General features: G+C 37.9%; 1 protein-coding gene across 1 annotated transcript; it reads right to left on the reverse strand.

Moving 5' to 3' along the window:
* Positions 1-22,013: 22,013 nt before the first annotated feature.
* Positions 22,014-26,474, reverse strand: LOC112001776 (alkaline ceramidase TOD1). Its single transcript, XM_024033957.2, has 4 exons — positions 26,013-26,474; positions 25,718-25,921; positions 24,966-25,526; positions 22,014-22,456 (listed from the first exon to the last, which is right to left on the reverse strand). Exons 1-4 carry the CDS (start codon positions 26,278-26,280, stop codon positions 22,092-22,094), a joined length of 1,398 nt encoding a protein of 465 aa, XP_023889725.1. The 5' UTR covers positions 26,281-26,474; the 3' UTR covers positions 22,014-22,091.
* Positions 26,475-27,472: the final 998 nt, after the last annotated feature.

A 27,472-nucleotide genomic window follows, 5' to 3' on the forward strand; every position in this document is an offset into this window, starting at 1 on the left:
AGTTTGATGCTGTTGGCCAACTCATGGTCTTTGTCACTGTTAGAGAGAATAATTCTGACTTGTAATCTCACAGACGAATTCTTTTGCCACTAATATTGCAACTTAAACTTGTTGTTTTGCAAGTGCTATGATTTAAACTCGTCTTTTCATAGATAGTTTTTTTTTTTTTTCTTAGAAGTAATGACTTAACCTCGTTGTTGTGATTTAATTTCGTTATGATTTAAACTCGTCATTGGAGTCTTTACCATAGATGTCATGATTTAAACTCGTCATTTCATTGATGGAGTTCTTATCATTGAGATTATGATTTAAACTTGTCATTGTGTTAACAGAGTCTTTATCATTGTGATTTAAACATGGAGTTTTTATCACCAAGATTTTGATTTAAACTCGTCATTGTGTTGACGGAGTTTTTATCATTGTGATTTAAACATGGAGTTTTTATCACTGAGATTATGATCTAACTCGTCATTGTGTTGTCGAAGTTTTTATCATTATGATTTAAACATGGAGTTTTTATCACTGAGATTGTAATTTAAACTCGTCATTGTGTTGATGGAGTTTTTGTCATCGTGATTTAAACATGGAGTTTTTATCACTGCAAAATGTTTGAGATCTGGTCATTTGAAAAGAAATGGCTTTGGAGGTGCCTTATTTGCTTTATTCATCCTTGCTTATAGAGATTTACAAGGATAATACTTGACAAAAAATGGAAAGTTCTGAAAGTAAAACATATGCATGAAAACAATAAAGTCTTGCTTATCTGCTAGTGAATAACTTGAGGTGCTCCAGACACTAGAACTTATTGATCCTGGGTGTCAGCTTTTTCACTGATAGTACTTCTTGAGGTGCTCTACATTCCAAGGACGAGGCAAGGGTTTTCCATTCACATATTCTGAGTAATAACTCCCTCTTCTTGAGTAATAGATCTTTTTATAGGCCTTCCCAATTGGGGCCTAGCTTTCCTTGGGTTGGATCCTTGGTGGCTTGTGACACCTTTCGTAGGACCATATCTCCAGGATTGAAACATTTCAGCTTCACCCTTTGATTGTGGTACCTTGTCATCCTTTCATGGTATAAAGCCATCCTTTGAGTTGCATCCTCTCTGACCTCGGGTAAACAATCTAGAGCGAGTTTGAGTCCTTCGTCATTACTGTGTTCGTTGTAACATGTGCGTCTAAGGGTTGACATTCCAACCTCCATAGGAATTACTACTTCAGTTCCAAATGCTAGTTTGAAGGGCGTCTCTCCTGTTGGTGTTCTTGCAGTTGTTTTATAGGCCCATAAAACTCCGGGAAGTTCTTTAAGCCATACTTCCTTTACCCCCTCAAGTCAAGCTTTGATTAACTTGAGCAAAGTTCAATTTGTAACTTCGGTCTGGCCATTGGCTTATGGGTGTTGAGGGGAGAATAGTGATCCCTGATCCCCAGCTTCTCACAGAAATCCCTGAACTTGTTGCTGTCAAATTGTCGTTCGTTGTCAGAAATAATCACCCTCGGGATCCCACACTGACAGACGATATTTCTCCAGACAAAGTGTTGTATTTTGGCTTTTATGATTACTGCCAAAGGTTCTACTTCCACTTACTTCGTGAAATAATCAATAGCGATGACTAGAAATTTGACACTTTTTACTTAGTGGTAAAGGACCTACAATGTCAATCCCCCATGTTGAGAACGGCCATGGTGACAAAATGTTCGTCATGTGCTCCGCTGGAACGTGCTACACATTTCCAAACCACTAGCACTTGTCGCACCTCTAGATGACTTTGGTTGCATCCTTTTACATGGTTGGCCAGAAGTATCCCGCTAGAAGCACTTTCCCCACGAGTGATCGTGGACCTGAGTGATTTCCATAGATTCTTTCGTGGATCTCACTTAGCGTGTACATGGCATCTTCGGAGTCGAGGCATTTCAAGTAGGGTTGAGAAAATCCCCTTTTATAGAGCTCGTCATTCAAGATTGTGAATCTAAGTGACCTTACTTTGATCTTTCTGGCCTTTGAAGGTTCTAGAGGGAGCATGCCATCTTTGATATAAGTGACTATTGGATCCATCCAACTTCCTTTGGATTGAACGTAAATTACATCCAACCCTTCTATGCTAGGAAGGCTTTGCACTTCTATGTATACTCCAGGTCATCCTTCATCATTGTCGAATGATGCAAGTCTAGCCACTTCGTCTGCTTCTGAATTCTCTTCCTTTGGTATCTGAGTGATCTTGACATCATCAAAGTTAGAAACTAACTGATTGGTCAGTTTTAAGTACCTTTTCATCATGTCTTCCTTCGCTTTATACTCCTTGGTTATCTGCCCCACCATTAGCTTTGAATCTGAATTCAGCTTTAGGTTTCTTACTCCCAAGGCTTTTGTGATCCTTAGTCGTGTAAGTACCACCTCATACTTTGCTTCATTGTTTATCTTTGGAAATTGAAGCTGGACTTTATACTTGAGGACATCTTTCTCAGGAGATAGAACGATCACTCCTACACCTCCAACTCCTGTAGTTGAAGACTCATCCATATACATTGCCTAGTAATTTGCTTCTGGATCTTGATTCATCATGGTGAACTTAACGATGAAGTCAGCCAATGCCTGAGCTTCAATTGCCATTTGTGGTCTATAGTCGATGTCAAATTGACTCAACTCCACAGCCCATCGAACCATTCTCCTGCAGCATCTGGCCTACCTATGGCCTTTCGGAGAGGTTGGTCTGTCATGACAAGGATGGTATATGCTTGGAAATATGGATGCAACGATAAAAGAAAAAGCCAATTTCTCTATCCTCAGGTATTTTTATCTCTACGCCCTGGAAGGCTTGGCTTGTGTAATAAATTGGCATTTGGACCCTGAGCTCTTCACGGATCAATGCCAAGCTTACAACTATTTGTGATATAGCTAAGTAAAGGAACAAATCCTCTCCCTCAACAGACGGACTTAAGAGTAGGGGTTTGGACATGTATTCCTTGAAGGCCTAGAAAGCTACTTCACACTCTTCTATCCATTGGAAAGCCTGCTTCAGTGTCTTAAAAAAAGGAAGGCACTTATCTGTAGCCCTAGAGACGAATCTGTTTAGGGTTGTTATTCGTCCAGTTAACCTCTATACTTCCTTCACACTCCTTAGGGAGGTCATGTCAAGTATGACTTTAACCTTCTTTGGGTTGGCCTCAATCCCCCCTGGGAAACCATGAATCCCAAAAATTTGCCTAATGAGAGCCCAAATACGCACTTTGCCGAGTTTAATCTCATCTGATACTTCCTCATAGTGTTGAAAGTCTCTTTGAGGTCGTCCAAGTGTAACTATGCCTTTTTACTTTTTACAAGCATGTCGTCCACATATACCTTCATATTTTGTCCAATCGGCTTGCTGAACATGTGATTCACTAGCCTCTGGTATGTGGCCCCTGCATTCTTCAGGCCAAACGGTTGACTTTGTAACAGTTCAACCCTCGGCTAGTGACAAAGGCTATTTTCTTCTAATCTTCCTTGTTCATGCGAATTTGGTTGTAGCTTGAAAAGGTGTCCATGAAGGTCAGCAACTCATGACCAGCTGTAGAATCCATGTCAATTCTAAGGAGTGGGAAGCTGTCTTTTAGGCAAGCACGGTTAAAGTCTATAAAATCAACGCATATCCGCCATTTTCCATTAGACTTCTTCACCATGACGACATTGGCGAGCTACTCAGGATAGTAGACTTCTCTGATAAAATCGGCAGCTAAAAGCTTCTCTACTTCTTCCATGACAACCTTATTCCTTTCAGGAGTGAAGACCCTTTGCTTCTATTGAACGGGCTTCTTTGTGGGGTCAACATTTAATCTGTGCTCTATCACCTTATTGTCTATACCTGGCATATCCTCATGGGTCCAGGCGAAGATATCTAGATTCTTATTCAGGAACTCTACAATCTTGTCCTTCAATGTTGGATCAAGACCTCCTCCAACTTTAGTGACTTTGGTAGGATCTCCCTCTACCAGTTCCATATCTTCTAGATCTTTGGTAGACTTCTCAGGCTCCTCCTCAACCATCCAAGCATGATCTCTTTGGAAGCTAGTACCACCTGGTAGCACTCCTGGGCTAGTAGTTGATCTCCACGTATTTCTCCAATCCCATGTGAGGTTGGGAATTTCACCTTGAGGCAGTAGGTCGAGGTTGCGGCTTTAAGTCGATTCAATGTTGGTGGTCCAAGGATCACATTGTATGATGATGGATAATCAATGATCAAGAAATCCACCTATTTTGTTACCTGAGCTGGATGTATCCCTGCTATGACTGTTAACGAGATGATACATTTTGGATAGATATGGTCTCCACTGAAACTGACTAGAGGTGACTTGAAAGGTTGAAGCCGTTTATGGTCCAACCTCAGTTGCTGGTAGGCCGTCATGTACATGATGTCTACTGAGCTCCCTTTATTGACTAATACTCTTCTTATGTTGAAGCCTTCAATTTCCTGCATGATGACAAGGGGATCGTCATGGGGTTGCTTGATTCCATTTGCATCGCGTTTAAAGAAAGTTATGTCGTCATTCTTTATGTGACGGTATTTTGTTGAGGGATGCTTGACATGAACACCGTTGATTTGCCTCTGATGAGTCCTTTTTAGGGACTTGTATGATCCTTCTGATACTAGTTTGCCTGTTATCATCCTTATTTCCCCTACGGCCTACTTCGGATGATCTCATCCGTCGTCTTCATTGTTGTCATGGGGTTTATCTTCTGTTCATGATCGAGACTGATGATCTCTCTTGAATAACTTTTGGAGCTTCCCCCGTTGAATTAGTTCCTTAATTTGTTCCTTTAAATCACGACATTCATCGGTGTAGTGGCCATGATCCTTGTGGAAATGGCATTATTTCTTCGGGTCATGCTTCTTGGAAGACGTGCTTAACGGCTTTGGCCATTTTAGGCCAGGGTCATCCTTAATCTGCATCAGGATTTTGTTCACAGGCATCACCAATGGGGTGAAGTTCAACCTCTTCTTTATGACTTCTGGGTTGCTCTTGCTAGCCTTGGTTTTCAAGGAATGGTATTTGCGGTCCTTTTTCTTACCCTGGGAGTCATTGGGTTCTTCCTTATTCCGTTTTCCCGTCAATCCCTTTGCAGTGAGAGCGTCCTCCCCATTCATGTAATTTTGAGCTTTGAACAGAAGATCTATCATGTAGGTTGGTGGCATCTTTCCCAGTGAAAAGAAGAGATCAGGATTGTTAAGTCTAGCTTGAAAGGTCATCATTATGACTTGGTTGTCTGCTTTGTTAATCTTGAGCACAGCTTTGTTGAAGCGCTTCACATACTCCCTCAAGCTTTTCCCTTCCTGTTGCCACATTGTTAGCAAGTAAGAGGTTGGCCTTTTGTGGTGCTACCCCCCAATGAAGTGGTAGACAAATAAGTCACTGAGCTATTTGAAGTTTGCAATTGAAGATACTGGCAATTTACTAAACGACACCCTGGCAGCTCCCTTGAGAGTGGTGGGAAAAGACCTGCATATGACTTCGTTTGAAGTTTGCTGGAGATTTAGAATTGTCTTGAAAGCCCTTATGTGGTCAAGAGGGTCTTTCGCACCGTCATAAAACTCTAGCTAAGGTAGGCAAAAATTTGGAGGCAAGGGGCACTCCAAAACACTAGCGATGAAGGGTGAATTTGTTCGTTTGAGCATGCTATATAGATTCATTGTCGTCTACCCCTTCATGGCATTTTTCACCTCATCCAATTCCCTTCGCAGGCTTTTCATCATGTGATCATTACTGTGCAAAGATTGCTCGGTATACCCGGAAGCATCTTTTCCCTTGCTATTCTCAGGGTTGCTAGCGTCTTCATCATGTCTGCTATGGTTGCGTCGATGAAGTGAAGTGTTGTTGCCTTCTAGACGGGTTCGATGCTTCAATTCTTCATTTTTCTTCATTAATTCTTGCATGCTAGCTGTTAGAGCCTGGATCTGTTGAGCCATCACTACAGGATCTAGGGGTGACGTTGCAGCGGACTCCATTGGTCTTAAGGAGCTTTGTCAATAGGAATACAATGGCTTGTTGTTTTTACCCACAGACGGCGCCAAATTGATGAAGCTGGAAATTAACCTCAGTATGGTCCTCGTCAAATACCGATGGATGAGCTGCAGTGCCTGTTGAAAAGATAAGAAATACAAAAAAGGTTCACTGGCATGATGCCAGTTGAAGAAACTCCGATGCCTAATTCAGATTATGGCTCTCAATGGGTAGTGTAATTGTAGTCTACTGAGTTTTTTATGAAGAGCATATACCTTGGTTCCATTGCCTTTTATAGCTTGCTTTTTGGCGAGTCATTTATGCTTGTTAATGCTCCTCTAGGCATTTTTCTCCTAAATGAAACGCGACATTTAATGGCAATGAAGTTTTTGCTTAATGTGTAACGGGTGGTTGTTGGCTCATTATTGCTTCTGTAACCGTTCCGATGCATTTATCCGTTGTCAGCTGGCCTGATGGAATTAACTTTTGGTTTTAATACACATAGGCTTATCTTGTTCATACAGACAACCTTTCACCATTTGTCTCGTCCTCGACCTAGATGTGGTTATGGTCGTCCTTAAACTGGACGACCTTTAACCAGTACTTGTTATATATGAATGATGAATCCTAAGATAATGATAATTTGTTTTACAAAACATTTTAAAATGTATAATACATTTACAAAACATTTTATAATGTACAATACATTGCGCAAGACATTAATTAATTTAATAATAATTTTCGCACGCATGCTTGACTCCAAGCACTTACAGTTATTAACCAAGGTTTTTGACTTCTTTTAATAGATATTTTTTTTGACTGATAGGGGCATTATTAGTAGTAGTGTGGTTATAGTTATTAACCAAGGGTCTTGTCAAATGCTCGTCAAGAAATGAGTAAAGTGATCAACGGTGGGTGGGAAATCTTTAAAGGAAAAAGAATCAGCATTCAAGCTTTCTGCTTTATTTATATAGTGGATGGTTTCGTCCTTTGAAATGTTCGGATTTGACTCAATTTAGTGTTGAAAGAATTTATTCTTATTCGGCATTTTGATTAGTTGATGATGGTGGGAAAACTAATACAAAGAAACATTTTCCTCAATATTTACCAACTGCTAACCTTTCGGCATTTAACCTTTCTTTTAATTGGACCAATTTAGTCTGATTCTTTTGTTGTGTCTGAAGACAAGATTGTTAAAAAAAAGAAAAAAAAAAAAGAACAATTAAAGCAGTGAGAATTTCATATTTATCCGGCCCCACTTTGTTTAACTGTTTAAGTGAGGAGGAGCATAACTTTCAGGGCTTTAATTTGTCCATTGAATTCCAGACTCTTGGAAAGCAACTCAATGGACCCAAAGAATCTCATTTACTTATATCTGTGCTTTGCACTTGATAGGTCATTCGGTGCTTCATAGTTAGCAAGTCATCTGCCTCTAAATTAGCTTCTCCATAACAAAAGTTGATTCGGATTTTAGGAATGTTGGTTGCAAGTGAGAGCAAGGTTTTGAAACCCATTGGACCGTAAAAAGGAGAGGTTCAAGGTTTTTAAGGTTGGACTGGGGTTGAACCAAGGTCGAACCGTGATGACGTCATAATTAATTTAATAATTATTTTAAATATAAATAAATACATTAAATTAGTAAAAATAGAAAAATTAACTAAAATAGTCTCCAAATAAATATAAGATTTATCTTTCAAATATATTTTCCATATCATAATTTTCATAAGACAAATAGAAATATTAAATCTTAAGCAAACTTAATAAATAAACTGTTAGGTTCTAAAGACTTAGAAACTTATGTATTTAGAACTCTAATGTATAATGTTGACAAATCATGATTAAAACAATTGTTAGTCTTGTTTAGACTTGCTCAAAGTGTGTGTGCTGTATGTAAAGTTGGAATTGAGTGGCTGTAGAAGTATTAGTGACTTTCGGCCTGGCTTGATCGATCGAAACTTATACTTGATTGATTGAATATCGGGCAGAATGTTTTTTTTTTTTTTTTGCAGAATTCCAACTCAGCCCTAGCTCATTAAAACGTTTAGGGTTTTATGTTTTGCTCTAGGTATATAAGGCAAACCCTAGCCACGTTTTAGAGGTTGCTCATATTGCTGTTTGTGTGAATCTCTTGTGAGATCTGAGAGGTGCTTGCCTTCACACAAGCTTAGGATTATCAAGAGAGAGATTTCTTCAAGAACTTGATGATCTTTTAGTTGTTGCCATAAGAGCTTAAAGATACACAAGCGGGTGTGCTTGTACTTACTGGAGAATCCAAGAAAGAAGGAGTCCGTGGTCTCGGAACTTGCACGTGGTCGTGTCAATAAGTTTTTTACTGGTGGGTAGCAATAGAATGTTAGTGGTCTAAGTTCTATTGTACAAACTTCGATTCTTTCTATAGTGGATTCAAGTTTACCTTGAGGATATCTAGGTTAAATCCTCCCCAGGTTTTTTACCGGTTTGGTTTTCCTGAGTCATCATATCATTGTGTTATTTATTTTTCCCCTGCTATGCATGATATGATTGTTTGATTGTGATAACCTAGATTTGGAATTTGGACTAAGTAATAACTTGGCTTGTTAACTAGGTTAATCCAATTGTGTTATAAGGGGTCTAAGAACAAACATAAACAAATAAGTATATAACCATATTATAGTAGATGATATAATGAGTATAACACCACTGTTGTAGTAACCAACTAATAACCTACCACTATCAATTTTTTCGTTTAAACAAAACCCACTATCAAATTTAAATCTAACATTAAAATATTATTAAAACAGGAGAGCTAAAAAAGCTTAAAGCTGGAGTAATGTAGTAGCAATGGTGGTACTGTAATACACTAATATAATATCAACAAAGATAAAAACTAAATATAATAATTAATAAATACATCAATTTATGTGGTCTGTGGTGATACACAAGGTCCGACGTTGTTTACAAAGTATATACTACTTTACATCTTTACCTAACAGCAACAGAGAAAGACTTCAATAAAATTCAAACCAAAGAGAGATCATCTCAGCAAAAAAAGAGAAAGCAACTTAGTGAGAAAAAGTGAGTCTTTCACTGGTTTAGAGAGATCCGATCGCTGGTCATCAACTGGAGGCAGCAGCAGACGACAACGCCGACAAGGACAGAAGCTTTGATTGGCATTTGGAGAGTTGTGGAGGATATTATTAGAGATTTGACTGAGTTGAGGAGTGCGGTGGCTGATGAGGGAGAGAGGCGATCTGAGGCGAGGAAGGGTCTGAAGGGAGGTGATTTTTCTTAAACTTGAGGACCGAATGATGGAGACTTGGTTTGGTTTCTAATTTTGACTCTTTGAGCATCCTAAACGACGCCATATAGGGGAAAAAACAGATAGTCATGCTGTTTAAGGCTTTATTTTTTTTAAAAAAAAAGGGTCCGTGAGAACCGTTGAAACCGTTCATGGTTCTTAGAACCGTTTGGTTCGACCACGGTTCGCACGGGTCCCTGCTTTTCTCCTATAGAGCTGTTCTTGAAGCTAAAAAAACTGCAAAACTGAGAGGTTTCGTGGTTTTCCTGGTCGGACTGTACGGTTCGGTCTGGGTTTCAAAACCTTGAGTGAGAGGAAATCAAAGTAGCACTTTGAGAATTTCGACCGAGATGCTCCACTTGTGGAAAGCACGAACCAAAAATAGGGATATAGATTCAATAATCAAATTAGAAAAATTATATGTGTGTGATGTCTCAAAAAGTGGTTCCTAGAAATTTAGATAATATCCACGAGATTCTAAATTTTAAATACTTAGACGTGTGATCCTAGATAATATCTAATGAGTCAGAAATTTATGGTCGTCACTACGTGAAGAACGTCATTTACCCAGAGAAGATGTTACACATTTATTACACTCATTGATGACGAAACATAACGGACGGAGCAATGGTCATAGAATGAGTTGTGAACTTTAGACAAAGATTATGTAACGCACTAGCCGTTGAGCATAAATACAGTGATTCATTGCCCATTGATTAGGCATTCAAATATAAAAGAGAAAGGACCAGAAACCCAAGGCACAACAAATCATACACACAAATACTCTACGAAAATCACTCTCCAGTTTGTTTCTTTCTAAGAATTTTCTCCCTTACTAACTTAAGTATCGGAGGCAGTTTGGCTGACACCACATTGGCGTGTTATTCTTCCACCTAGTTCATTTTGCAGGTTTTCTATCTACAGAGACAACCCCATTCACAACATTGTCCATCCGCTAAGACGAGGAGCTCAATTGCTGATTTTTTGCATCATCAATTTGGCGCCATCTGTGGGAACACTAATCATTCAAGCCATCTTTCCTAGTGACAAAAGAGTTCCTTGGAGTACGAGATGGAAGCAGAGACCACACCTCAGCCAGATTTTGTGCAACAACAACAAATTCAAGCCCTTTTGGCCAATGTGGAAGAACTGACTCTCCAAAATGAAGAACTGCGAAAGACAATGGAATCCCAAAATGCAAAACATCGTCGAACAGGTGAAAACCAAAATGAAAAAGAGCCAAACTCTCAAGCTAACAAGCGAGATAGGACCTCAGGAGAAGACTTCACCAGGGTGGAGAATGAACTTCGCAATATGAGGAAGGAGATGGACGAACTAAAGAGTGCTATGAAGGACAAAGGCGGAGAGAATCTGGATAGGATGATTCAAAGGACAGACTCACCATTCACTAATGAAGTACTAAATCGTCCTCTCCCACCAAAGTTTCGTCTCCCATAGTTGGAGTCGTATGATGGTTCCAAGGATCCCTTGGATCACATAGAATCATTCAAGACGCTAATGCTGTTGCAGATGACCCTAGATGAGGTGATGTGTAGGGCATTCCCAACAACATTGAAAGGAGTAGCTAGAGTATGGTTCCGCAAGATACCCCTAGGAACTATTGCAGATTTTGAACAACTCAACAAGGGTTTTGTTCGTCATTTTATTGGGGGGTAAAGGCACAAAAAGCCAACTAGCCATTTTCTCAACATTCAACAGGTAGAAGGAGAATCACTAAGACAGTATGTCACTTGATTCAATAAGAAGTTGAGGTAGATGAAGCTGAAGATCAAGTCATCTTGACAACCTTCCAAGCAGGGTTGTTGCCAGGAGATTTCTTCTTCTTAATCACTAAAACTCTACCAAAAACAATTTCAGAGTTGCTCCGTAAAGCTCAGAAGTACATGAATGCAGAAGATGCGGTGCTCGTAAAAGAAAGGAAAGGAAAAAGAAAGAAAGACAAAGGAACAAGCAGCAATCGCAATAAGAAGAAGGAGACACAAAATGTTGGGCAAATTATAGGGAAAAAGAAGGAACTTCCAGACAGGAAACCTAGGTTCACTAACTTCACTCCTCTAATAATGCCAATTGAGCAGGTCCTTATGTAGATAAGAGACGATCTCGCCTTACAATGGCCGAAGCTAATTAGCACTCCAATAGAAAAGAGAGACAAGAACAAATACTGTAGGTTTCACTAGGATCACGGGCATCACATCAATGAGTGTAGGCATTTGAAAGACTAGGTGGAAACTTTAATTCGACAAGAAAGTTACAGAAGTACATCAGAAAGATGAAGCCCCACAGATAATAAACGGAAAGACGACTAGGGCAGAACTCTGGAGGTAAAGGATAGCAAACCCCCTGCAGGAGAAATAAAGATGATCTTGGGAGGACTAATGACAGGCGGAATGCCGAAGTCCCTAAAAAAACACAGGGGAGATAAATAAACAGCGTCCATTCACTACTCCCTCTAATGAAGGTGCCAAATAATGATGAGCCTGATATTATCTTCTCAGATAGAGACAGTTATGGTATTAGGAAACCCTATGAGGACCCGCTGGTAATCAAGCTCAGAGTAGAAGAGTTCAACATCCATTGGGTGCTCATTGACAATGGAAGTTCAGCAGATATCATCTACTTGCCCGTGTTTCAGTAGATGAAGCTGGATAAGAAAAAGGATCAGGCCTTTTACCTCGCCTCTCGTAAGCTTCACAAGGCATAGAATCGTCTCTAGAGGCATTGTCACCCTAATTGTGATCGCAGGAACTTACCCAGCAAAGGTCATCAAGGAAATTGATTTCCTTATAGTTGATTGCCCTTCAACATACAACATCATCTTGGGAAGACCTGCACTTAATAGATTAAGAGCAATGATGTCAATATATCACTTGAAGGTGAAGTTTTCAATAAGCCCATGGAGTAAGAAAAATTAGAGGAGACCAAGTTTAGGCAAGAGAGTGCTATCAAGCTGCCCTAGCATTTGAAGAGAACCATACATGGGTGATCAATGAACCAGAACCCATTCCCATACCATCAAAAACACCATAAGAAGTTAAGATCGTCCTAGGTGATTTGATGAAGGTATTGAAGATCAGAATAGCATTCCTGACTTCAGAGAAAGAGAAGATGATCTCCTTCTTAAAAGCAAACCAAGATGTTTTCACCTAGAAACATGAGGATATGCCCGAGATTGATAGGAAAATCATGCAGCATTGTCTCAACATCAATTCAGAATGTAAACCTGTATAGCAGAAGCAGAGAATATTTGCACCAGAGTGCAATAAAGCTGTAATTGAAGAAGTAGAGAAGCTGTTAGAAGCCAACTTCATTAGGGAGGTCTTCTATCCAAATTGGCTAGCAAACATGCTCATGGTATAGAAGAGTAATGACAAGTGGAGAATGTGCGTCGATTTCATAGACTTGAACAAAGCCTGCCCAAAAGATAGCTTCCCCCTGCCAAGAATTGATTAGCTGGTAGACTCAATTGTTGGACACAAGCTCTTAAGTTTCATGGATGCATTTTCTAGATACAACTAGATTCTTATGGACGAAGACGATCAAGAGAAGACCTCGTTTGTTACTAGCCAAGGGTTGTACTGCTACAAAGTTATGCCTTTTGGACTAAAGAATGCAGGAGCCACTTACCAAAGATTTTTGAACCGCATGTTCTCTCATCATATTGGAAGGAATGTGGAGGTGTACATAGATAACATGCTGGTGAAAAGCAAGGATGAAGCCAACCACTTGGACGATCTCAAAGAAACCTTCAGCACACCACGTAAGTACAATATGAAATCAAACTCTATGGAGTGTGTTTTTGCTGTGGTTTTGGGAAAATTCTTGGGATTCATGGTGTCCCAATGAGGAATAGAGGAAAATCCAGACACAGTAAAAGCAATGATCGAGGTCAAATCACCAAAACAGTGAAGGAGGTGCAGAACTTAACAGGAAAAGTTGCAGCCCTAAACAGATTCGTTTCTAGGGTAATAGACAAGTGCATGCCATTCTTCAAGGTATTGAAAAAAGCCTTTCAATGGAATGACGAATGCAAGGAAGCCCTTGCTAAGTTAAAGGAGTACTTGACGAAACTTCCTCTATTAAGCCCCTCAGTGATGGGAGAGAAGCTGTTCGTTTACTTAGCAGTATCCAATACTGTAGTAAGTTCGGCACTGATTAGAGAAAAAGGGAACGCCTAGAAGCCAATTTATTATACCAGCCAGGCATTCCAAGGAGCAGAGGCAAGTTATCCAAGGATGGAAAAGATAGCTTTTGCATTGTTGGTCACTACCTAAAAGCTCTGTCCTTATTTCCAAGCACACCTCATCGACATCATGACAGACCAACCCATAAGAAACACGATGAACAAGATAGATGCAGCAGGACGACTTATTCAATGGGCGATTGAATTAGGCCAATTGGACATCGAATATCGGCCTCGAGCAGCAATCAAAGCCCAAGTGCTAGCAGATTTTATTGCAAAGTTCACTTACCCTTATAAGGAAGAAAACCCTCTTATGGAAACATGGACAATTCAAACAGATGGGTCTGCCACAAAGAAAGTAGGAGGAGTAGGAGTAGTGCTTATATCTCTAGAAAAAGAAACATTGAAGTATGCAATCAGATTGCAGTTCCCAACAGCAAATAACGAGGCAAAATACGAAGCATTGCTAACAGGGCTAAGTCTTACGAAGGCTCTAGAAGCAAAGAACCTTATTGTCCAAGCTGATTCTCAACTAATAATCAGACAAGTGAAGGGAGATTATGAAGCCAAAGAAGAAAGGATGTAGAAGTACTTGAAGATCGTCAAAAGACTCTCACAGCACTTTGACAGCCTAGACTTTGTGCAAATCCTAAGAACCAAAAATGCAGAAGATGACTTCTTAGCAAGATTGGCCTTGTCAAATGACTACAATGCAACTTTCGAACTATGTATAGAGATAAGGGGGCAACCAAGCATAGAAGGTGAGCAAGTTCTAAAGATAAAAGAACAAGATGAATGGATGACTCCCATCGTTCGTTACTTGAAAGAAGGATGGCTCCCTAAAGATAAGGTAGAAGCAAGGAAGATACAGATTAGAGCAACTCGCTTCGTCATTATTGACAACGTGTTGTACAAACGAGGATACTCACTCCCATATCTAAGATGCGCTAACTCAGAAGAAGCAGACTATATGCTCCGCGAGATACACAAAGGAATCTACAGAAACCATGCTGGGGTAAGATCCTTAGCAAGAAAGGCACTCAGAGCAAGATATTACTGGCCAACCCTATAGAAAGATGCATATGACATCGTCAGAGCATGCGACAAGTGTCAACGCTTTGCAAATGTCCAGATGAGACTAGGAGAGACAATGACATCCTTATCCTCACCATGGCCCTTCCTCCAGTGGGGAATTGATATTATGGGCCGATTCCCTCTAGGGAGGAAACAACTCAGATTCTTGATCGTGCAATCGATTACTTCACAAAATGGATAGAAGCAGAACTAGTGATGACGATAACAGAGGCTAAAGTCACAAGAAGTCATAAGCTTTGTGTGGAAAAACATCATCTGCAGGTTTGAAGTCCCGCGTGTCATAATATCAGACAATGGAAAATAGTTTGACAATCCCAAGTTTCAAAAATTTTGCCAAGACTTAGGATTAAAGAATCACTACTCTTCTCCAAGACACCTTCGAAGGCCCCTACGAAGTAATCCGTCATTCCAGAGAAGTCTCCTACTACCTGAAATCTCTAGATGACCAAGAATTGCCTCGACCATGGAACAGAGAACACTTGAAAAAAAAATACTGTCAGTAAGGAATACTTTACATTTCAAGTTGCCTAATCTTCATATTAGTATGTACGACTGTTATTACTTTCGTCATTCGTAGATCAATAATACATGAAAGCAATATCCATGCGTATTTATCAATGATCATTCATGAGTTATTAGTCAATGAAAATATGTGCAACACTTAGGAGTCATCCTTAGGAGACGTCTCCAGGACCTCCGTCATTAAAATTCTAAATCAAAAGCTGTTCATGCACAACCACCAAAGTTGACTAAATCAGAGTTGTTTAAACACAACCAATATGATTGTCATTCGAGCACGAATAGACAAAACATAAAATATGGTTAACCTAAAAACGCTCCAATACCACGGCTTTAAGTCATGAATACAGTGCAACATCATCATTCAAACATGACTCAATATAAAGTTGTTCAAACACAGCTAAAAAAAAATACTATGTTGTTCAAACACAACTAATTTCGTTATTCAAACATGACTCAATAAAAAACTATTCAAATGCAGCTAAAAATTACTAAGTTGTTCAAACACAACTAATATTATCATTCAAACATGACTCAATAAAAAACTATTCAAACACAACTAAAAAAAAATACTAAGTTGTTCAAACATAACTAATATCATTATTCAAATATAACTCAATAAAATGTTGTTCTAACGTAGCTAAAAAATACTAAGTTGTTCGAACACAACTAATATCGTCATTTAAACATGACTCAATAAAAAATTGTTCAAATGCAACTAAAAAATACTAAGTTGTTCAAACACAACTAATATCATCATTCAAACATGACTCAATAAAAAGCAATTCAAATGCAACCAAAAAATACTAAATTGTTCAAACACAATTAATATCGTCATTAAAAAATGACTCAATAAAAAACTGTTCAAACATAGCTAAAAAATAATAAATTGTTCAAACACAACTAATATCGTCATTCTAACATAACTCAACAAAAAGTTGTTCAAACATTGCTAAAATATACTAAGTTGTTCAAATGCAACTAAGGTCGTCATTCACAACTCAATGAAAACTGTTCAAACATGGCTAAGGAGTACTTAACTCGTCATCCAGACATGGCTCAATAAAAAGCTGGTCAAAACGCAGCTTAAGTGCTAAGGTGTTCAAACATGATCAGAATCGTCATTCACACATGATAGTTCCAACATAGCCAAAAATAGAGAGCTATTCAAACGTGAGCTAAGTATAGAAAGTTGCTTCAGCACATCATCATATAAGGTCTTCCAAGCACAACCAAACGTAAAAAGAGTTGTCTGCTACAACCAACCTACCTATCATTGTCAAAGTGGTTTTTTAATTGCCCAAAACAACGGGCCCAAAGAAAAATATTGTTCTTGCCTTGCAATAAACAAAAAAGGGGAAAGAAAAAAAGGAAAGGAAAAAACATAAAGATTACTGTTCGTTAGTGATAGGGTCTGTAGGGGTTGTAATTGCGGCCTCCTCCATTACTTCAGCAACGCTTGTGGCTCCCTCCGTCACATTCTTCGTTGTAGCCTCATATGGATGATTAGACATAAGTTCCTTCTCAACGTCATCCACGGCCAAGCCAAAGAGGTCCAAACCAGGGTGATGCTTTGCCATCCACTTCATGAGAAGATCAAACCCCTCCACATAGTACTTGCAAACCTCATCTGAATACTCGTCAGAGTATTTGAAGTCCTATATCGACAAGGCCCCAACTGTCTGCATTTTCAGCTCTAGGTCACCAATCTTCTTGTCCTTTAGCTTACAAAAGTCTTTTTCCACCTGTAAGCTTTTCTCCAAGGTTGCCATACACTCCTTGTCATTTTCAGCTTCAGCAATGAGAATAATAACCTTGTTTTTAAGCGTCTCGTTCTTAGCAGATAAAGACTTGACTAAAGGCTCTCTAGATGAGTAGAGACTCCCCCAAAGCCTGCAAAAAACTTTTTTCCCTTAGCAGAAGTAAAGCAAAGAGAAGAAGAAGTAAAAAATAGCTTGCAACACTTACCTGCACAAGCTTCTAAATATGGGACAACATCACCTCACTAGATGACTTAGCCATCAGAGGGCTTAAGTTATCCACAGAGAGTGCCTCATGAGCCTTCAAAGCCACCGCGTTAGCATCATCTCAAAAGGTAGGAAGAAAAGACTTACCACCAGCCTTTTTCTTCTTCCTAACCTCCTCCCCACCAGAGGCAACCACCTCTAATGACAAGGTAGGAGAGGCAGGGCGCTTGGCAGGCGAGTAGGCAAGAGGAAGTGTCGTCACAGAATCTTTCTTAGAGACGTCGCCCGTCTTTTTCTTTGACAAGAGACCATTGACAGTGCGATCCTTGGCCTTCTTCTCTTGGGCCTTAGCCAGTTTCTGCTTGCTAAACCTAGTCATCATTCCTGAAAGAACAAAAAAAATAAAATAAAAGAGAGAGAGAGAGAGAGAGAGAGAGAGAGAGAGAGAGAGAGAGAGAGAGAGAGAGAGAAGAAGAAGAAGAAGAAGAAGAAGAAGAAGAAGAAGAAGAAGAAGAAGAAGAAGACAAAAAGAAAGAAGCGCTTACTCTTCTTTACAACTTTCAAATTCTTTTGAACCTTGGTAGACGGTTCCGGACCCAAAAAGTGAAGAAATAGAGATTGAGGAGAAATGAGCTCGTCAAAATCTTTGACAAACTCCAAGTACTCCTTCACTTTTTCAGCTCGACGTTGATACATTTTCTTCAGACGAGGATGCTAGGAAATTGCAAATAGAAGCGCAAGTAACTCATCTATCATCGTTACTCGTGAAGGAATGGAAAAGTAATTGAAAGACGAGAAAGACACACCAGACACGGGAGCTCCCCAACTATGAAAAAACTTGGGGGCTTCGTCCAGGTCCTCATTAGGGATGAACTCCTAACCATTTATAGAGATAAAAAAAAAAATTTGGCTTCCAATTTTGAAGAGACGATAGGTAATCGAGGATTAACCTAGAAGCCCTATCCCACGGCTTAAACTCATGATAGTCGGGGTCCTTAGATTTCCTTAGATGATAGAAATGGAGGAATTTGTCCCTCTTAATGATGTCACCATCATTAGCAGACATCCAAACCACCATGCAAGAGACGATGATCCGCCAGAAGTTAGGCACTAATTGTGTCGGAGCAAGATGCAAGTAAGAAAAAAGGTCCCTAACAAAGGGATGAACAGGGAAACGAAGGCTACTAGTAAAGTCGGCCTTGTAAAAACAAACCTTGTCAGCATACAAGTGACAAGCCCTCTCTTCATCACTCGAGATCCTAATTTTTACCAAATCAAGGAACTAAAACCTATCCTTGATCCGCTGCTCGTCCTTTCTCGTAAAGGAACACGGGATATACCAAGTTTTATAGGGGGTGGAAACAGAAGTAGCCTTCGAGATCATGCGATCATCAGATGAAGATAACCCTATCTCTAGATCACACTAGACCTTACCTCAGACATCTTTAACAACCTGGCTACCTCAGAAAAATGGGAAACCAGATGGAATAACGAAAAAAGGACAGAAGTGTATGGACAGTCCTCCCTTACGAAGAAACTAACCCTCTTGAGACACTCCCCCTCTACAGACTCAAGTAAGCAACCTAAATGAGCAAAAAAGAAAGCTATCGAAGGATAATCTACCCTAACAGTAGAATAATCTACCATGGAAGAACAAGAAAAGAAGAAGGAGCACGAATAACTTACTAGGAAACGCAAGACAGAGAAGGAAGCTTGGAGGAGAAACGAACCCTAGAACAGAAACTTAATAAGGAAAAAATATAGAAGAAAGGAAAGAGGAGGGAAAAATGCAAAACAAGTGGCCAAAACATGCGCGGGAAAACCGAGACATGTCCACACAACGAACACATCCTGGTTGTACATGTGGCATTCAACTGCTTAAACACCAAAACTGTTATAAATGCGCAGTACACGAAATACAAAGCGTCAAACAAATTTGTTCTTATCTCGTCTAACAGATGACAATTCGAATAAGGGGGCAGCTGATGAGTCAGAAATTTATGGTTGTCACTATGCGAAGATCGTCATTTACCCAGAAAAGATGTTATGCATTTATTATGCTCATTGATGATGAAACGTAACGGACGGAGCAATGGTCACAGAATGAGCTGTGAATTTTAGATAAAGATTCTGTAACACAGTAGCCGTTGAGCATAAATACAATGATTCATTGCCCATTGATTAGGCATTCAACTATAAAAGAGAAAGGACCAGAAACCCAAGGTACAACAAATCATACACACAAATACTCTACGAAAATCACTCTCCAGTCTGTTTCTCTCTAAAAATCTGTCTCCCTTACTTACTTAAGCATTATAGGCGGTTTGGCTGACGCCACACTGACTTGTTATTCTTCCGCCCAGTTCATTTTGCGAGTTTTCCATCTACAGAGACGACCCCATTCACAGCATCATCCATCCTTTACGATGAGGAGCTCAACTGCTAATTTTTTGCATCATCAATATCTATGAGATCTTGAATTTAGAATACTTAAACGTGTGATCCTAGAAACTTTCCTAGAAACTTGACCAAATGTGGCACAAATGCATGAAATGAATCAAATGCATAATTGTAAAGGATTTGAGTACTAGGCAAATCAGGACTACGTATACTACAATGAACTTTAATATAATGGACTTGAACCTTAATCTCTAATAGGAAAAAAAGCTTGATTCTAGAAATTGAGAGAACTTAACAGTGGAATGGAAAGATAGCAATGCATGAACTCTATAATTTGATCGGCTACTAATTGTGATTGTAAAATTTAAAATTGGAGGTTTCCTAGTTGATATTGAATCTTCATTGGTCAGCGGAATAATAAAGACAAGCATTAATTCATGTTTGAAGAGGAGAAAAATCACCCTTATTTATCATATAGCAAAAGAAGAGAAATTTAGCATCATCCATCAAGCCAACATCATCCATTTGATGAATGACTATAGCATACATTAAGTGATGAGTGTTAATTCATCAAGATCTTCCACCTCTAGACGAACGAATTAAATTTTATTCAATGCAAGACGTAACGTACGAATATCAATGATGGACGAAGCCATAAAAGACATTCAATGCCCAAGACAGCCAAGGAGTAACGTACAAGCACCAACGGATGAATAGCTGTTGGCAGACAATGAAAGCCAGCCTTTAATACCAACAGCTTCATATCCTATAAATGCAAATATTCATTTAGACAATGAAGACAAGGGCTATAAAACCCACACAAACCAAAGCACTAGGGGTACACAATTCTCACCCCAAAAACTACTCCCAAGTTGAATTCTTTTGCAATATACTTCAATTGAATTTCATTCTAAATTAATCATTGGAGGGTGTTTGGCAAACATTACCCTGATGTATTTCTTTTTCTCTATTTCATATCTTATTGCAGATTCATCTCTGGATGAATCCAACAGCTTTGTCCATCTGTATTGATGAGGAGTTCAACCAACGAATTTGGGTTCATCAATGTTGATATCAAATTCTGAACTGACCTCTTAGTAAGAACCAAGGACTAATGTTTTAAGAACAGACTACAAAGAGAAGTCGTTACCATTGAAATAATTTTCTAAGGTGCTTTGACACCTATATATTGTCAAACTGATTTTATTAGAGGAATAGGATTAAGGTTGGAAGTCTCCATTGCTAAATTAAACAATAAAATATCAATTAACTATTAAATTAGATTTTTTTTTTTTTTTGGAGAAAAACCATTAAATAAGATTGAGTATTCATTTATTCATGGGATAGGTGTTATGCATAATGATTAGCATATTTTAATGAATTAACACATAAATTTTAAAATATCCAAGTTATTTTATTGATTAATAAATATAAGCACGCTAAAGGGAGTCAATGATGGGATTTGTTGCTTTGGCTTTTATAGCTTGATCCCTGCAAAATCATTCCTATCATGTTCTGTTGTTTGGATTTTGCAAAAACGCTGGACATGCTGCAATCCAAAGTTTAGAGAGGGCTTAAGGCTCACCCTTTATATTAGTTTATTAAGAAAAGGGAGATGGAAATCTCATACTTAAGGTACGTAATTTATAATTGGCTTACTCAAATGCACAATCTTTCTTGGGTTGGTTACCACAAAAAATACTTCAGTGTGGAAATTTTTTTTAGCATTTTATTCTATTTATTTCATTGTATAATTTAGTTAAATTTAAAATGTATCTATTAATAGTAAAATCCTTTATAAAATATTATAAAACATTTTAGCTTTAAACACTTGGGAAAAATATTTTATAAAAGTATATGGTGGCTCTCCCGCATTTGGTAACCGAGTCGTTGGTCTGGTTGGGTGCCAATCGTCCGGTTACCGGAGCCATCGATTTGGTGACCTATGCCAAAGGCCCGGTCTCCAGACCTCTAGTGTCTTGTACCAATAGTTTTGATGACTGAACCACTAATTTTAATGGTTTATGCTTGTCACACAAAATATCTAAAAATGTATATAAAATATTTTATATTTAAAAAAATATTTTACTGCAAAATAGAAGATAGTAAAAACCTTCATGACACCTTGAGCACTATGTTATAATTTTATTCAAATTCTGAATTATGATAGCCGCCACTATACTAGGATTCTTGTCTCTGTACCAAGAAAAGCATAACCTATCTGATCATCCCACTTTGTTTATTCCAATTGGCTAAGAGCTTTCTCGACCCGTCAATGCCTACCAGATAAGAAAAGCAATTGAAAAAGATAAAACAAGTAAAAAAGAAACATTCCCTGACAGCCTGTTAGTTCTTGTCAGGCATTTTTCTGTGAAATGTAGTAGTTAAATTCTTTAACTCATTTTTGTAGGAAAATGCTAGTTAATGTAATAAGGTGTTAGTTAATAATTCGTTTAAAAAACGGTTTGATGGAAAAGAAAAAAAAAAAATTTGACAGTTTTTTTTTTTTAAAATTTTCATAAAAATAGTGTTAAAATTTTCTTAAAATATATTATTAATAAATATTTTAAGAGTATTAGTTAGTATAATCCTCCTTTCTTTTTATCATATAATTTTCTCTATTTTTACAGTAGTACAAGGTTTCAGAGACAAAATCATTAATGGGATTCGCCCCACATTTCCAAAAGATACTTCTGGCACTTGCTACAACAGCTGCCATTAACATACAACAAATCTGAGCCTGCCCTTTTGGTTCTTTTGATCTTGGACCTTTTGGACCCTTCTTCTCTGCCACTGGTCCCACCAATGTGCTTAAGGTTGTGCCTGTACTCCATTGCTACCTGCTCTAATACTTCAACCTCAAACATGTTAAGTTTTAGCTTTGGTTTCATGTGATCTCTTACATATGCAAAAGCCAACTGATCTCTTGGGTTAAAAGCTTCCAACTCATTGAACATTAGGCAGGAAAAGAGGTTGCTGCTCAATTCATGTCTCCTTAAGATCATAGCACTATCTGGTACATCTGAGAGACATCATATTGGCCATGTATTTGACATATTAGAGCATAATAAGAAGAGAACATTTAAAGACACAACAAATTTGACAAAAAAAATTTATAATTGTAAATGTGGTGGTATATTGTTAGTGATAAATAAAAAATATGATATCTAATTAGCCTAAATGAGAATTGATAAAAACATGTTAACTCAATTGTTGTGAAATTTTATGTATACACATAAGAAATATGAGTTTGTAAGGGCATTTGACCCACTACACGGGATAAATAGTATAGAATTCATGGGGGGAATTAAAAAGAAAAATTCTAAGACTACATAAAATGGCATAATTTGTGCCACAACTATCTAAGTAACAGACCATGAATGATGGAAAAAAAGTAAAAAATTCACAGGAGTCAAATATTGTATGAAATTTAAGATAATTAAGGTCAAAATTGTAGTAATTTATGTAAAACTAGAACTACTAAAAATATAAATAAACAAAACTTGTGTGAATATGTTTGTATGTAAAACTCAGAGCTGTTTGATAATATTATTCTTATAACGTTATTTGTATTTTTTAAAAATATATGTTAGTAAAAATGCTTATTAAAATCTATATATATATATATATAATATTATTTAAAAATTAAAAACATATTGTTAAACGCCCGTACTAAACGCCCCATCAACCACCAAAGTCTAGAAAACTGTGACCGTGTCATTGAAACTCAACAATGTGAATATTTTTATGGACCACACTTGGATCAGCTGCTAATGGGACCACACCCATCTACACCTTTCTCGATTTCAGGATTTCGATTATTTTTAATAAAAAATCGTATCTATTACTGCATCCTTAAATTTCATGCAACTTTTAAAATATAGTTTGAAGAGATGCCTAAATTAGTAAATTCCATGAATTGTACCTTTCCCAGTTCTTGCCCTGACGTTGATAGGAAATCCAATTATAAGTTATTTGTTTATTTCGCCAAAATTATCTATTGAGATTTTTCTCAACTTTTTTTTTTTAGGCTTTGATTATCTATTCTTTCTAGCAAGTCTATGAACACAATAATTTTTATATATAATTATTAGCATAATTTGTAATTAGTGTATAATAAAAATGGTGTTAGTAGTACACATATGAAATTTCTTTAATCATAACAAATTTTTTTATTAAGAACTGCAAAAGTAATTGTGTCTATAACACTACTATTTTCTAAAGCTTATTTAATCTTTCACACAATTATTAAAATAGTTGAAGTAGGTGCTTGAACTAGAAAAAGAAACAGTTGTGATACACTCCAAGACTAACTTCAAGGACGCTGACCATTTTTATTTTCTGACCTTGTCTTATAGAACCTACCCATAAAAACAATTAGACTAGTCACCTAACAATTTTAAATTTTTTTTTTCACAAATGTTAAAGTCAATAAGTTATAATTGATACATAATAAAAATAGTTTTTGTAATTGAAATGATGTTACGTAATTAATTCAAGTGAGAGTATGTTGTCCTCAAAATATTGACACAATATCCTCGGATATATATATATACAAATTGCCAGTGTACACACCAACTTGCACACATGTCTGTACATACAGATGCAAAAATAACTAAAATCATGAGATGGGCCCGTTTGATAATGTTATTCTAGTAACGTTGTTCAAGTGTTGTGAAAACACATGTGTATAAAAAATGTTGTAAAAATACGTGTTGTGTTGTTTAAACAATAAAAATTGTTGTCTAAACTATGCAACCAAATAAGCTATATTTCAAATTGAAAATCATGTCTTTCATCTCATAATTTTGTTGTTTAACACCTGTGTATTTATCAACAGGTTTTTCTATACAAGTAATACGAAAAATATACCAGAGTCGGTAAACCCCACAAGAGTGACCTTTATACAGAATCATGAAAGAACCGTTTTAAGGAAACTTCACGCAATCAACAAAACAGCCCGACCCCACTTCCTTTTTTACGCAGTCATTTTTGGTTTCTGAAAACACACTGAGCAGTGGAGAAGTTGGGACTTACCTTCGTTTGAACCTCCACCAGGAAAGATCTCATAGGTTATAGCTTCTGAATGATCAAAACAAAGCCATGTACGATCATTGAAGTTATCATCTAAGGGAGGAAGCTAGCTTTTAACCTAAATTGAAGTTATTATCTAAGGAAGGAAGCTTTGGACCTAACACACTTTGAAGGTGGATTTTATAAATGATCTGGGTGGACCCGTGACAACTAGACCTAACAGTCAGACTTTAATAATTCTTATACTACAGCTCATCACATTAAAGAAACGCCTTCATCAACATCTACTCTGTATTTCTCAACCATATTGGATTGGAATAACTCTCATATTTCAGGCTCATGAACCTTTTCATTTCCTTAAAACTTAGCTTTGAAGGCATGGAACACAATTTGAAACGATACATCATCATGAGGTTTCCAACAATATATAATTTCAAAACAAATAATCAAACCAAAGTGCAACAAGAAAACAATTAAATATATTAATATTGTAATACCTGATGTATAGGGGAGCTTCTTGCGACTCCATGGCCGCAACCCATTGTCACAATATGTCTCCATTTGGGTCTTCAAGGCATCAACATCCCACCATTTCTTCCACCTTGCTGTTGCCATTGCTTCGTCCATGGTTTGAACATAGAATGGATGTTTGGATATGGCCATATCCGCATTCTCGGACACAATTAATGTATGAATCAACAATAATGGATCAATTACTAGCTGCAGCTTAGCGTCTATCCAAATGCTGAATTTGGTGTTTGGGAAAAGCCTATGAACTAAATATTTAGGTATCACTCCGTTCATGGCTGGATTATCATATAAGTCCTTGCTCGAAACTCGAACGATTCTCCATACGCCTACCTTATGTTGGGGGGATTCTTTTGAAATTACTTTGTGGTAGTGAAGACCATTGAGGGTAACATCATCTATGAACATAAAGAAACATACATTATCTAAGGTCTTGGATCCTAGCCCTTTTGGCTGTCGGATTTTGTCGTGGTCATTGAAGATTGCCGAGACTACAACTACTCCATTACAGTTTTCCATCTCAACTTGATCTGAATTTGACACAAAAGAACACAATTCAAACAGACTTGTATCAGTTATATCAAGAAAAAATAGAATTTTTTTTTACGAATTGCATTCCATGAATTGAGCACAATTCAAACAGATTCATCAGCTGATAGGAAAAGAGACCAAAAAAAAAAAAAAAAAAGCTGAATTCCCGAGAATGACGGCCAAAACTAACCGTAATTACTAATCGGAAATTTCTTCAAGAATCCACAAGGAACTTCTACGCTAGAGTTTTCATGATCAAAATAAGAAATCCTTTTCTGGGTACTAAAATTCCCACCAAAACTATCGGCCTGTCCCTGCATATAACTCAAAACCGGCGAAGCCAACGAAGAATTCCTACACAAATCTCGGATCTCCTTCAACACAGGCCAATAATCTGAAAACAAAAACCAAAACCCATTACCCCAAAACAAAAATTACAATCATTGAATGCAAAAATTCAAGGAAAAAAAATGGAGGGCACGTACCTGTGAAAAAGACAGGGGAGGAGCAAGTGGAACGATGGGTTGGGAGGGCATACTTGTGTTCTCCATAGGAAGAAGGGTAAGAAAAGAGAGGGGTCTGGAGGGGATCGAAGGGAGAGGATCTGAAGAGGCATTTGGATTGAGATAGAGAGGTGTAGAGAGCGAGAAACAGAGCGGTGAAGAGGTAAAACAGAGAGAAACAGAGGAGCTTTGATTTGAAGAGGAGAGGCGTAGACGTTGTTACCTTCCCCATAAAGTGATATCTCATCATTTTCGGCGCCTTATACTTTAACTACTTACTACTTTTTGTTCTTTCGTTTCTTTATTTTTTTGGCACTTTTGGGGTCATCATCTCCAAGTGTCAGGTTTATTGTAGGAGTTTTGTATTTACCGCCTGTTGAAGAAGCCAACGATGTTTGCGAATAACGTGTTTGGGTCTCCCCAGACTTCAGAGATATATTTTATAACCTCAGTTGGAAATCCACTAAAAGCTTAGTCCCCTTTCTGTGGGGGGGGAAAAAAAATGTAATGTCTGTTGAAGGTACATTTACAATATTTTTTGATATTGGTGGTCATGTGATTGATGGGACTATGGTATAATGTCATAATAGAAAGAAATTCTAACCAATGATTTCCAATAATTTGAGGCCTTGACGGTTCATAACTATTGTTTTTATCAATTATGATGATGGTTCACAATTAGGGTTCATAACTAATTTGAGGCCTTACTATTGTCTTATATGCCCAAAAGATACTGTGTAACTTATCTAGTCATATTCTTTTTGTCCTCTCAAGCTGAATCTTGATGATCTTTAATAAGGATCGGTTTGCTTCCATTAGCTTGTGGGTGGAAAGATGAGGAGCAGTGATTCTTGATTCCTAACTATTCGCAGAACTCTCTGAAGGGTGTATTGTCAAACTGATGTCCGTTGTTTGAGACGAGCACCCTAGGGATTCCAAAACGGAAAACTATGTTCTTTCAGATGAAACTTTTGACATTCTGCTCAATGATTCTTGCCACAGGCTCTGCTTCCACCCATTTGATAAAATAATCAATCCCCACTACAAAGAACTTCATTTTTCTCGTCCTCATAGGAAAGGGATCAAGGATGTCAATTCCCCACTGGGCAAAGGGCTAAGGGGCCACCATTGGAGTGAGATACTCTGATGGTTGCCTAGGTATGTTGTTGTAGTGCTGACACTTGTCACACGTTTTGACATAAACTTTAGTATTTGCTTGCATGGACGACCAGTAATATCTTGCACGGACTATCTTATAGATGAGGGACCTGGCCCCTGAATGGTTTTCACAAGCTCCTTCATAGATGTCTCTCAAAATGTAAAGGGACTTGTCTGGATTTAAACAACCTAGGTAGGGCTGAGAAAAATCCTTTTTATACAACACCTTGTCCATAAGGATAAACCTTGCTGCCCTTACCCTTAGCTTCCTTGCTTCTTCTTTA

Source organism: Quercus suber, unplaced genomic scaffold (genome assembly GCF_002906115.3).
Source record: "Quercus suber isolate HL8 unplaced genomic scaffold, Cork oak 2.0 scaffold_409, whole genome shotgun sequence".
NCBI lineage: Eukaryota > Viridiplantae > Streptophyta > Magnoliopsida > Fagales > Fagaceae > Quercus > Quercus suber.